This window comes from Corythoichthys intestinalis, chromosome 13 (assembly GCF_030265065.1).
Source record: "Corythoichthys intestinalis isolate RoL2023-P3 chromosome 13, ASM3026506v1, whole genome shotgun sequence".
Lineage (NCBI taxonomy): Eukaryota > Metazoa > Chordata > Actinopteri > Syngnathiformes > Syngnathidae > Corythoichthys > Corythoichthys intestinalis.
The window spans coordinates 12,140,940-12,155,255 of NC_080407.1; the positions used below are offsets into that span (position 1 = coordinate 12,140,940).

The following is a 14,316-nucleotide window of genomic DNA, read 5'->3' on the forward strand; positions in this document are numbered from 1 at the left end:
CTAAATCCTCTCTGTTTTTCTCATGGAACCTGCAGATACATGTGTTGACTTGTATCCATCATTTTTTTCTAAAAAGAAATGTCAAAATTCTGAATTAATCTCAAATTTTAGTTGTATCAAATGTGATACATTTGGCAATATAGGCTTAAAAACGTTTGAATTTTTTTTGTTTTTTTTTTTGTTATTGTTTTCTATACACGAGAAGTGCCGAATCAGCCCAAATAAGTCCCGGAACACAGGGAGGCCAAAATCAAGAGGAGCCGGATCTTGTTCCGGCAGGATCAGGCACAAATTAACCCCTGGCGTCACTTTAACAAACAACAACAAAAAATATCAAACTATTTCCCCCCCATGCAGTCACAGCCAGTAAACAAAACATTTCCCCCGTAATATGTTCAGCTTGTATAACAGCGCCAATGTTGTTCCTTCCTAATCCTTAATCACTTTTGCTGGCTTCCCCCCCTTTCCACATCCCTGTGGGTTCAAATGAGGGTGCAATTTTAATCTTGGCTCTGCAGCAGATGATAACATAACATCCTAATTAGTTGCTCGGGTTTCAAATATGTCACTCACCTCCGCCGAGTGTGTTTTTCCTCGTGCATCCGTCTCCATCTGTTTTGCTCTTCCTCCCAAAGCCCTGACAGTGGGACAAGTTTTGGTCCATCTGGTTGTCAGCGGGTTCAGTCCGGCATCCAAATGCTCTGTGGTCAAACACAGAACAATAATAGGTGGCATTTACATTTGTGTTTTATTGTTTATGTGATAAATCAATGCAATGATGATTTAATTTTTATTACGATCATTGTTTTCTTTGCATGCATGCAAAATCAAATGTCAATTCATGAGATAATTATGCAATTTCTCGCTGAAATGACAGTCCTTATTTCTGCAAATTCGTCGGTAATCAATGATAAAAGCACCCTTTGTGTGCCTAACCATTGTGTAGGGTGCAGCCTGCATCGCGCATGCGCGGCCCTTCCGAACCACATGCTTCTGCCTGCCTCTCGCTGCTCTCCAGCGCGCATTGACCAGAGATGCGCATCACCGCCACACACGCGAGCGTCGCCCACCATTCCCGCTCGACAACACTGTGATCGCTCTGCCCGGCCAGGGAGAATCATGGCCCGCCGTGACACACTTTCACTGCGCCGGGAGAAGCCCTGTGCGGCGTGGGGAGCCGCGCTGCCGAGCGGCTGAACAACGGACGGACTTGCACTTCTCACGCTTTTCTTCCGAGGCATCCCGAGCCATCCCGTCCTCCCAGCCGCTTGCGTGCTCCGGATCGGCTCGGAGAGATGATCCCGGAGCTGCTGTGTACCGCCGTGGCCGTGGGGGTGTACGTGAACACGCTGGATGCAGACTTTTGCTACGATGACAGGTAAGAGGGCGGCCACACTCCACCTTTTACTTTGCCTCCCGGCCGCTACCACCCTGGTTACCCTAGTTAGGTTACCATGGATACGCCACTTGTTTTGCATGTGCTATTGTTATCAATCAGTGCTGCTTTGGACTACACGATCATGTTATTACAGTGGTATGAAAAAGTATCTGAATCTTTTGGAATTTCTCACATTTCTGCATAAAATCACCATCAAATGTGATCTGATTTTGTCAAAAGCACACAGATGAAAATACAGCTTTAACTAAAACCGCCCAAACATTCATAGGTTTTCATATTTTAGTGAGGATAACATGCAAACAGTGACAGAAGGGGAGGAAATAAGTAAGTGAACCCTCTGCCTAAGGAGACAAAGAGCAATTGAAACATATTTTTACCAAAACATTTTAAGTCAGGTGTGTGCCCAATCACTGATGAGTGGTTTAAAGCTGCTCTGCCCACTATAAAACACACACCTAGAAAGAATTGTCTTGATGAGAAGTATTGTTTGATGTAGGGCTGCAGCTATCGAATATTTTAGTAATCGAGTATTCGACTGAAAATTCTATCGATTAATCGAGTAATCGGATAAAACTTTTTTTTTTTTTAGGTAAGGAGCAGTTATAAATATACATGAGGAAACAAGATATTTCATCTAATATTGAACCATTTTCAGTCAATCAATGTCTTTATTTTCGATGTACATTGTTGAAAACAACCAACAATTGCATCTCAGAAGTGACTAGAAAAAAACAACCTGTTTTCACTCAAAAACTTCTAGGTCTTATATAAAAAAAAAAATCTTATTTCTTACCTAAAAATTTCCATTACGCTTGATAACACACCAGGGCTGCAGCTATCGATTATTTTAGTCGTCGATTAATCGATGAACTAGTTAGTTCAAGTAATCAAGTAATCGGATAAACATGAAAAAAATAAAATACCTCAGCTGGGCCTTAAACGGTTTTTAAAAAAATAAAATAAAATAAGGATCTACATATGTACAACAAAAGAACAATTGGCTAACTTACATAGCAAAAGTCCACTACCTTAAATGCTATAAAATACTATTTTTTTTTTTTTTTTTTTTTACTATGCTCTAAACAAATGGTTCAGACACATATTACCACAAAAATTGGCTAAATATACCTCTAAACTAAATTACGAATGCATTAAAAACACTAGCTCAAACAAAAACCTAGCTTATGTTGGCCTTAACAGGGAGCAGCTGGATTTGGCCATGTAAAATGAGGCAAACTAGAGGACAGTGTATCCACCCAAATCAATAAAACTAAATGCAAACACTTTCAAAAACAATTACAACGCCACTTTAATTAAACGAATACTCGAAGCAGCAAAATTTAATTCAAATCTTTTTTTTCTAATCGAATACTCGAGTTTATCGATTAATCGTTGCAGCACCAGTTTGATGTGCATCATGGCTCGGTCAAAAGAGATCTCTGAAGACCTGCGATCAAGGATTGTTGATTTGTTTAATGCTGGAAAAGGATACAAAACTATCTCTAAAAGTCTGGATGCTCATCAATCGACTGTCCGAGAAGTTGTCAACAAATCGTGAGAGTCTGGCACTGTTGCTTCTCTCCCAAGGAGGGGCCACCCACCAAAGATGACGCCAAGAGTTCAGCGCAGAATACTCAGAGAGCTAAAAAAAGAACCCTTAGAGTGTCTGCTAAAGACTTACAGAAACCAATATCACTATAAACTCATCAACTATATGTAAAACTATAGCCAAGAATGGTGTTTATGGGAGGACTCCACAGAGGAAGCCACTGCTGTCTAAAAAACATTGTTGCTCGTTTAATGTTCGCAAAAAGGCATTAGGAAACTCCACCCAAGTTTTGGCAAAATATTTTGTGGACTGATGAAACCTAAGTTGAATTGTAACACACAGCGTCATGTGTGAAGTAAAAACGGAAGAGCTCACCAACATCAACACTTCATCTCCACCGTGAAACATGGTGGAAGGAGCATCATGATTTGGGGCTGTTTTGCTGCCTCAGGGCCTGGACAACTTGCAATCATTAATGGAAGAGAAATTCAAAAGTTTATCAGGATGTTTTGCAGGAAAACCTGAGGCCATCCATCAGACAGTTGAAGCCAGAAAGCGAATGGGTGCTGCGATAAGACAATGATCCAAAACACAGGAGTAAATCAACTTCAGAATGGTTTCAGAAGAACATAATACACGTGATAGAGTGGCCAGGTCAAAGTCCAGACTTGAATCCGATGTAGAAGCTGTGGCATGACCTAAAGACAGAAATTCATGCCAGACATCCCAGGAATCTGATTGAACTAGAGCAGTAGAGAAAATTGGGACAAGATTAGTCCTGATCGATGTGCAAGACTACCAGAAGCGTCTGGTAGAAGTTATAGCTGCCAAAGGGGGGGCACAAAATATTAAATGTGATGGTTCACTTACTTATTTTTCCCCCTTCTGTCATTGTTTGTACACTATCCTCATTAAAATATGAAAACCTATAAATGTTTGGGTTGTTTTGGTTAAAGCAGACACATTTTTTTTCATCTGTGAGATTTTGACAACGATCAGATCACATTTGATGGTGATTTATGGAGAAATTTGAGAAATTCCAAAAGGTTCAGATACTTTTTCATACCACTGTATGCTATGTTTCACTGCCATTGACCGCAATAGATGTCCAATCCATTTGAAGTAGGAGGGATGGCAGCATTCATCTCAAATGGATTGGACGTCTTTTAGTGATAAACCCTTTGGTGGTAGGATGCATCTTAGCCAGAGGAAGCACACATTCATTCGCTGTCAACCTCCGCTACACTCACACTTCTAATAAATCCTCAAGTGATGACATGCAAGCCACGTGTTGGATTGCTCATATGAGAGCAAACAATGAACAGGTGCTTGGCGGGGCATCGTCTGCAAACACCCCGTAAAGGTCAGAAATCACATGACGGTGACTCGTTAACGACCCTGCTAAAGTTACACTACAGGACCAAATCACCCAAAATATTGACCGTCGACCCGCATCGTCCGTTTTACAATTATGAGACTTAGCGGTGATGGTGCCCAATGGTCGTCCATCCATCACGGCAGATATCAGAGCACTTTTCGCTGACGGATTACCCGCAGCATCCAGGCCTGTACTCCATCGTCGCCGTCAAAGTTCAGCATTCGCCTACGCCGCCCATCCATCAACGTCCGAGTGGTAATTTACGATGGAGGAAGTTGGCGGCGGGGGACAAACAAAGATCTGAGATGACAAAGGACGAATAGCAACAAGGAGCGCGACCCTCCTTAGTTCATCAATCGGCGTCCTCGCTCAGGGTCAAGAGTCGCGTGCTGCAGGCGGGGGGCTTCCACAGGGGGTTGCAAGAGTATTATAGCAAGAGTGGAAGACCACTAATCACTCCACTTTACTTGTCTGAGGAGCAAGGGCGTAGGTTTGCAGAGGGACTGTGCATAGGCGGAGTTTGACTTTTGGGCCGGGGGGGCACAACATGTTGATGAACCCAAAATGCAGTGTCAGCAATAAAATTAACTTACAAGAATGTGTATAATAATAAGTTGAAAATGAGCGTTTTTTTGTTTCTTGAGTGGAATTGTAAATCAGCCTGCTTAGGACAGCTATACTTCTTGCCAAGATTGTCATCCATTGAATATGGTACGCTCGCCGGTGTCATGGCAATGTACAGTGCTGCTCAAAAGTTTGTGAACCCCCTAAACATTTTGGAATTTTCTATTATTTCAACCTGATTTCCTAATCAATCAATTCAGTAGTTTTTTTTTTTGTTTTTTTAACAGTTGTGTTGTCGAGACTAAATTAAAAAGAGTTTTCATCAACTGATGTAGGTGCAAAATTGAACTGTTTGGTCACAACCAAAACCGCCATGTCTGGCGAAAAGTCAACACTGCATACCACCAAAAGAACCTTCTCCCAACAGTGAAGCATGGAGGTGGGAATGTCAAGATCTGGGCTTGCTTTTCATCCTCAGGACCTGGACAACTCCACATAGTCCAGGGAATCATGAATTCTGAGGAATATTGTCAAATCCTAGAACATAACCTGACGCCATCTGTTTTGAAGTTAAAGCTTGGCAGAAGGTGGATCATGCAACATGATAATGATCCAAAGCATTCCAGCAATACAACCAAGGAATGGCTGAAAAAGAAGAAGATTCGTGTTCTGGACTGGCCCAGTCAAAGTCCTGACCTAAATCCCATTGAAATGCTGTGGCGGGACCTGAAGCGAGCAGTTCATGCCAGACGCCCATCAAACCTCTCTCAACTGACTGCGTTCTGCAAGGAAGAATGGGCAAAAATCCCCCAAAGTAGATGTGAGAGGCTGATTAGTCACTACAGAAACCGTTTGGTTGAGGTAATCTCTGCAAAAGGAGGCGCAATATCCTATTAACTGAAGGGGTTCACATACTTTTGCACACATGATATCTGAGTTTTTCTTAAATCAACCACTTTTGTTAAATAAAGAATGACAATATAACTATTTCTTTTGTTTCAGTCCATTATTTGGAATGTCAGTATTGTGGATTTGGGTATAACTTAACATTTAATAAGGTTATTTTAGTTTTTTTTACAAAAAATCTCACCATCGCTGTGGGGTTCACAAACTTTCGAGCAGCACTGTAGTTACCCCAGTCAAAAATTGTATCCCCAGGGTGGAGCCATATGGAGGTAGATTTGTGTCTTCATTATTCGATCAAAAAAAAAAAAAAAATGTGTTTGAATGCAAAAATAAATTTGAAACTAAAAAAAATGCATTTGGAAGCTATTTGTCTTTGAATGTTTGTTTTGATTGAAGTAATTTTTTTTGTTTGTTTTTTGATTGAAGTAATGTTGTTCTGCATTTGGGCCAAATTTTGGCTAGGACATTTGTGTCTTTATTATTCAATCAAAAAATAAGTTGCTTCAAACAAAAAATATTTATTTTCAAACGAAAAATCACTTCAATCAAAAAAGAAAAATTTCAATCATAGAAAAAAAAGTTTTTGGATCCGAAAAAATATTTGAGACGCAAATATTTGCATTTGAACACTTAATTTTTAATTTTAAAAGTTTTCTTTGATTTCAGCAATCCTTTTTGTTTTTGGGCCATATTGTGGGTCGGACATTTGTGTCTAAATCATTCAATCTCCCCCAAAATAGCTTCTATCCCCTAAAAATATTTTCAGACAAAGGATAAAATCGTTTAAAAAATGAAATTGCCCTCCCCTAATTTTATTTCTTTTATTTTTCATAATAAGCAAAGCAAATGACCGTCTAAGGTGCTAGTCGCATGATCTGTTCGAAAAATAAGTTTGACCCATTATAAAAACCTTTTTTTTTTGTTCATTTCATTCATTTTTGTTGTTTGCTTTATTGCTTTACAACTTTTATAACTTATCGGCCACCAGGGGGGGCCTGGCGCATCTGCCCCCCCCCCTAAACACCGCTTACGGGACTGTGGGGACATAACACTAGTGCTGCAGTGATTAATCGATGAACTCGAGTATTCGATTAGAAAAAAAAATATTCAAATTAAATTTTGTTGCTTCGAGTATTCGTTTAATTAAAGTGGCGTTGTAATGTTTTATTCTGAAAGGTTTCTTTTTTTTTTTTTTTTTTAACTTATTTTACATTTAGTTTTATTGATTAGGGTGGATACACTGCCCTCTGGTCTGCCTCATTTCACATGGCTGAATCCAACTGCTCCCTGTTAAGAGTAACATAAGCTATGTTTTTGTTTGAGCTAATGTTTTTTAATGCATTCGTGTTTTTTATTTTTTTTAATATGAGTCCGAACCATTTATTAAGAGCATTGTGTGTTAAAAAAAAAAAAAAAAAAGCATTTTATAGCATTTAAACTAGCGGACATTTGCTATGTACGTTAGCAAATTGTTCTTTTGTTGTACATAGATCCTCATTTTTTTATACCCTTTGAGGCTCACCTCAGGCATTTTAATTTTTCATGTTCCTCATCCGATTACTCGATTATTCGAATGAACTACTTCATCGATTAATCGACTACTAAAATAATCGATAGCTGCAGCCCTACATAACACTATCAACTTTTCAGGGTGTTCAAATTGTCCCCCCAGTTTTTGAAAACAAAGGATTGAATTGACCGTTGTTTCACCTAAACCAATACGCATGAAAGTTAGTATAATACAGATTTATTTTGCATTGATCATCATCTCTTGTCTCACATTCGTGAGAAATGTAGCCCTGACCCCTGTTCAATAATCTGTTTGGTCTTATTAATGTCCTATCCCTAGCAAAAAGTGTACATGCAGTTTATGTTGCTATATCGTCCCATCCAATGTTGAGACCAGTGGCGGACTTGGCAATTTTGGGGCCTAAGGCGAACATATCCAGGGGCCCTCTTCATGGGTCAGCGGTTAAAAAGATGAGAAGGGTGTGACGGAAATATGTTCCAGTACACTAGGCGTGTCCTAAACGACAAATTTTCTCCTGATTAGTCAGTCGACTAGTTTTACGGTTAGTCGACTAATCTAATAATTTTCTTTTATTTATTTTTTTACTAATTTAGCAATGAAATTTTTGTTGACGCTTATTAATTCACAGAACTATTTTGGAACACTTATATTCTTTATTAAAGTACAAATAATCATGTAAATAACAATAATTAATCACAAATAAACAATTAGGTTAAATGCTGATAGCATTTACGAGTGCAAAAGAATGGAAAGCAAACAGATTCAGAACACCCGACTTTGCCTTTCCAACATTATTCAAAACAATTCTTAAAAAAAAAATTCTAGCATTATCATTATAGTATACTACTGTATATAATAGTAGTATAATAATTATATTATTAATTGCCAATCATATTTGTCATAAAGAGTGTCATTTGAAAGCTATTCTTAGTGTAGAATCTGTATTCTGTAGTATTTACTCTACATATTATAATATTAATTAATTCTGAAGTATGTGGGATTAACTCCAGAAATCGTTACTTATATGATGAACACGATGTGCTTTTATTTTGAAAAGCTCACCGGAGGTACGTTCGCTAAACCACTAACCGAAAGCTTTCCACTCCGCAAAAAACATTCCTCGTCATTGCTTGTGGTGTCACTAATAGATTTTTTTTTTTTTCGTTAGCAAATGCTGTTAACCAGCTGTTGAGTGTAATTGTATGACTGATCGGAACTGTACTGCATTGTTTCGCCACAGGGTGTGCTGTCGTGTATTTGATGTTCGTTGTGAAGAAGAAGAAAGCTAAAAGAGGCATTAGCGGCCTGTTCTCAACTTCTCCCTCACTGCACTGTGGCTCTCGTGGAGAGCACGTTTGCTCATGTGTTTGAAATAAACGATAGCAGACGTGCAAAGTAGTAAGTGAGCTGTAAAAATAGCGAGCTTAGTGGCGTGAAAAACGAGGGAGAGCTTCGTGAAGCTAACGAACAGCTAAGCGGTGCTAAGCGATGCTAAACGAAGCGAAGCTAAATGGCACTAGATGAAGCTAAGCGACTGATGCTCAGTTCGTCGTCGTGGAACAGCCCATTGTAGTGCGTGTGTGTGGGGGAGAGAATATAAATGCAGCATTCAAATGGCTTTCTTTTTTGTTTGGTTTGCTGACATAATTATACATGATGAATAGTTGGGGGTGCTGCTCCGGTGGCCCAAGCCCTTGCTCGTTGGGACAAGGGCAGCTGGTTGTGGGCCCCCTACTGGTTGGTGGCTTAAGGCGATCGCCTTCTTCGCCTGAATAGTAGAGCCGCCTATGGTTGAGACTAGGGTTGTTCCGATCATGTTTTTTTGCTCCCGATCCGATCGTTTTAGTTTGAGTATCTGCCGATCCCGATATTTCCCGATCCGATTGCTTTTTTTTTTTTTTTTGCTCCTGATTCAATTCCAATCTTTCCCGATAATTTTCCCGATCATATACATTTTGGCAATGCATTAGGAAAAAAATGAATAAAACGAATATATACATTCAACATACAGTACATAAGTACTGTATTTGTTTATTATGACAATAAATCCTCAAGATGGCATTTACATTATTAACATTCTTTCTGTGAGAGGGATCCATGGATAGAAAGACTTGTAATTCTTAAAGGATAAATGTGACTTTGTATATTGTGACTAAATATTGCCATCTAGTGTATTTTTTGAGCTTTCAGTAAATGATACTGTAGCCATTTAACTGTTCTGCCCAAATGCATGATGGGAGGTGCAACCATGACTGTGCGTAGTGGCACCAATTGATATATCTTCTCTGCGTTGGGAAATAACATAGGGTGTTAAGAAAAAGATCAACTACTACCTTTCTTCCTCACATTGCTTCCCACGATATTTCTAATTGTTGAGAGAGGGATTGTAAGGCTTTAGCCATTTAAAAAAAGGCTCCAAAGACTGCCAAAATTCACTCTACTCATTTTACGCTGCAGTTTAGCTCTATATATAGGTAAAATGGCGCCGTTATAGATTAAATGCGACAATGCTTGAGTTAATTACGTTAAATATTTTAGCGTGATTAATTAAAAAAAAAAAGAATTACCGCCGTTAACGCGATAAATTTGATAGGCCTATTTTAAGCCAAAACTAAAGACTCTGGATGAGTGTAAGACATTTTTTCTGTAACATTAAATACAATTAGAAAACGATTTAATTAAAAAATATATATACAGTATATTAAAAAAAGGCATGTCCGATATTTTTTTGCCGATTCCGATACTTTGAAAATGACGTGATCGGACCCACCGATCGATCGGGACATCTTTTGTTGAGACCAAACCTACGCCCTTGCTGAGGAGACCCCTGGACTAATTTTACTTTTCATCCATATTTTTCTTTCTAAATGAACCTCGTGTGATCTTCCGAAAGCTTATCTGACCTTTTAGCCCTGTAATCAAATCTTCGCTACTTCACGTCACATGGAGTTGGGAGAATCCTAGATGAGATGGTGAGGCCGGATAACTCCAATTTATGGCGTTCTGGTGCCGCTCTGCTTTTGCAATCAGGTCAAGTGCTTTTCCTGGGCACCACTAATGCTAATACCGCTGCTTGTCAAAGCATTCTGCATTTTACGACGGGAACTGGGAGACCAGTTAAGACAAAACTGGGACTCTTTTTGGGTTTGATATAAATGCCAGGTCAAGTCATTAAAACTGCCACTACTAATAGAGACAGGTGTTTATTTTATTATTTTACCGATGAATAATTGTGGCATAATATCAATTCCTTTACATTCCAATGCTGAACAAGATCTGTGTCTAGTTAAAAAACCATGCAGTCATTTTTGACAAATAGTCTCGAGTAAAAAAATAATTGGCAAATTACTCAGTTCGAATGGAGGCGGCGCCAACCTAAGTGGCTTTCAGTATCGGGAATATTTCATCCCGAGGCTCGTGTGACCCCAATCCTGTTTTTAATCTTCACCAATAAGTGCATCAGTATGATAATGTCCCTGAAAAATGCCCTTGATCCCGGTTCAAAACCATCTCGCTTTGAGTGGCGCCGCTAATGAATCTCCTCGCTGCGAAACCACACATGACTCACGAGCAGAACGCCTTCAAAATGAGGAAAGTATTCATGAGACTAGCATTAAATGACCACATGTAAATGACATTCATATGAAAAACATGTTTCTCCTCTCGTTTCTGGCGTGAAGATTAGAAATGCAGGCTTCCCCTTTAAACAACACACACTTCTTTGGTAGGGAAAATACACTGCTGGCACCCATGCAATTCTGTCGGATAATGCTCAATTTCTCCCAGAAAATGATTGCAATTACAAATGCTTTGGTAACAATATCTTCATTTATTTTGCTTGCAATGAAAAAAACACATAAAAGAGAATGGGGAAAAAAATTAAATCATGATCATTTTACACCAAACTCCAAAAATTGGCCGGACAAAAGTCTTGGCGTCCTTTGAAAAATCATGTGATGCATCTCTAATTTGTGTACCGTATTTTTCGGACTATAAGGCGCAGGTTTTTTTTTTTTTTCATAGTTTGGCTGGGGGTGCGACTTATACTCAGGAGCGACTTACGTGTGAAATTATTAACACATTATTATTAAAGATGTCCCGATCGATCGGGATGCCGATCGATCGGGTCCGATCACGTCATTTTCAAAGTATCGGAATCGGCAAAAAAAATATTGGTCATGCCTTTTTTTAATATATATACAGTATATTTTTTAATTAAATTTTTTTCTAATTGTATTTTAACGTTACAGAAAAAATGTCTTACATTCATACAGAGTCTTTAGTTTTGGCTTAAAGTAGGGCTATCAAATTCATCGCGTAAACGGCGGTAATTTTTTAAAATTGATCACGTTAAAATATTTAATACAATTAACGCATGCGCTGCACGACCCACTCACGCATTGTCGCGTTCAATCTATAATGGCGCCGTTTTACCTATATATAGATCTTACAGGCAGCGTAAAATGAGTAGAGAGAATTTTGGCAGTCTTTGGAGCCTCTTTTTAGTTGGCTAAAGCCTTAAAATCCCTCTCTCAATAATTAGAAATATCGTGGGAAGCAATGTGGGGAAGCACGGTAGTGATTGATATTTTCCTTAACACTTTATGTTACTGCCCAACGCAGAGATGATACTGTATATCACTTGGTGCCGCTACGCACAGTCACGGTTGCACTTCCCATCATGCATTTGGGCAGAACAGTTAAATGGCTACAGTATCATTTACTGAAAGCTCAACAAATACACTAGATGGCAATATTTTGTCACAATATACAAAGTCACATTTATCCTTTAAGAATTACAAGTCTTTCTATCCGTGGATCCCTCTCACAGAAAGAAGGTTAATAATGTAAATGCCATCTTGAGGATTTATTGTCATAGTAAACAAATACAGTACTTATGTACTGTATGTTGAATGTATATATTCGTCCGAGTTTTATTCATTTTTTTCTTAATGCATTGCCAAAATGTATATGATCAGGAAAAATTATCAGGAATGATTGGAATTGAATCGGGAGCAAAAAAAAAAAAAGCAATCGGATCGGGAAATATCGGGATCGGCAGATACTCACACTAAAACGATCGGGATCGGGGCAAAAAAACATGATCGGAACAACCCTAGCTTCTATAAGTCGCAGTTTTTTTCATAGTTTGGCTGGGGGTGCGACTTATACTCGGGAGCGACTTATGTGTGTAATTATTAACACATTATATCAGTTCACATGTTATTTTGGTGTTTTGGAATGATACTGATGGTTTGGTAAACTTTTTAGCATGTTCTTTATGCTATAGTTATCTGAATAACTCTTAATAGCTATGTTACGTTAACATACCGTCCACGTTATTGTATTTTAATTTTAAATTGCCTTTCAAGATGACATATTTATTCTATGTATTGGATTTGATCAAGTACATTTCCCCCCAAAAAATGCGACTAATACTTCGGTGCGACTTATACATGTTGTTTTCCTCTTCGTTGGGCATTTTATGGCTGGTGCAACTTATACTCAGGTGCGACTTATAGTCCGAAAAATATGGTAATTAACAGAACCTGTGGCACAAAACAGGTGGTGGCAATAACTAACACATTTGCAGCCAGTTAAAATGAATTAAAGTTGGCTCCACCTCTGCCCGTGTCCTTGTCTGTATCACATTGAGCATGGAGAAAAGAAAGAAGACCAAACAACTAAGGACTTGAGAAGCAAAATTGTGAGTCAGCATGGGCGATCTCAAGGCTACAAGTCCATCTTCAAAGACCTGAATGTTCCTGTGTCTACCGTGCGCAGTGTCATCAATAAGTGTAAAGCCCATGGCACTGTGGCTAACCTCCCTAGATGTGGACGGAAACATTGACGAGAGATTTCATTGAAATGGTAAATGGACAGTATTTATATAGCGCATTTATATGCATGGTTACCATGCCCAAAGCGCTTCACATTAGCACACATTCACAGACCAATGGGGCTGCTCCCATGCAAGGTGCTGTCAACCCATTAGAGGCAAATAAGGGTTCAGTGCCTTGTCCAAGGGCACTTCGACAGTGGGCCGTCGTAGCCGGGAATGGAACCACTGACCCTTCGGTCCAAGGACAACTCCAGAAATATTGTGCGGCTGGTGGATAAAGAACCTCGACTAACATCCAAACAAGTTCAAGCTGTCCTGCAGTCCGAAGGTACAACAGTGTCAACCCGTACTATCCGTCGGCGTCGGAATGAAAAGGAACTCAATGATAGGATACCCAGGAAGACCCCACTTCTGACACAGAGAGATAAAAACAAAAAAAAAGCCAGGCTGGAGTTTGCCAAAACTTGCATGAGAAAGTTAGAAACGTTTTGGAGGAATGTTCTCTGGTCAGATGAGACAAAAGTAGAGCTTTTTGGGAAAAGGCATCAACATAGAGTTTACAGGGAAAAAAAATGAGGCCTTCAAAAAAAACACTGTCCCCGCAGGCAAACATGGCGGAGGTTCTGTTACGTCCACGAATACGGAAATAAGGTTGGACCAAGCAGCAGACAACAAGCGGGGATGACGTACAAGGGTTTATTAATCATAAACGAAAAAAACAACACAAAATTGCGGAAAGGTTGAACAAACAAAAAGGGTCCGAGACAGTAGGTCGACGGGGCTCAATAATACAAGGGTTAATTAAGCACTAACGAAAAACAACACGCGATTGTGGAAAGGCAGGAAAAACAAAAAGGGTCCGTGACAATAGGTCGACGGGGCTCAAGAATATAAACTCGAGGTTAACTACGACAATAGGCAGAGAGCCGGCAAAATACAAATACTCAAATACCTGCACAAGGTAGAGATTCAACGGAGGGCAGCACACAAAAAAAATCCTAGGCAGGGAATAAGCGAAAACAGCAAGGCTATAGTGCGAGAATCTAATGGCGATCAGCAAGCAATATCTCGACAGCTTTCTTCGGGATCAGCCGTGCTTAAATGCTGTGTTGATGAGTCTGCATTGAGTGCAGGTGCGACGTCAGGA

At 39.4% G+C, this 14,316-nt stretch overlaps 1 protein-coding gene and 1 long non-coding RNA gene across 2 annotated transcripts in view; one reads left to right on the forward strand and one right to left on the reverse strand.

The window, feature by feature from the left end:
- LOC130928599 (uncharacterized) overlaps positions 1-14,316 on the reverse strand; it is a 79,677-nt gene that overhangs the window by 6,944 nt on the left and 58,417 nt on the right. The window contains exon 3 of the long non-coding RNA XR_009066720.1: positions 574-701. This is a non-coding gene — a long non-coding RNA (uncharacterized LOC130928599). The remainder of the gene's footprint in view (positions 1-573; positions 702-14,316) is intronic.
- tmtc2a (transmembrane O-mannosyltransferase targeting cadherins 2a) overlaps positions 644-14,316 on the forward strand; it is a 67,699-nt gene continuing 54,026 nt past the window's right edge. Inside the window, exons 1-2 of the mRNA XM_057855290.1 lie at positions 644-728; positions 947-1,378. Coding sequence (XP_057711273.1) covers positions 1,296-1,378 — 83 coding nt within the window. The 5' untranslated portion in view covers positions 644-728; positions 947-1,295. The remainder of the gene's footprint in view (positions 729-946; positions 1,379-14,316) is intronic.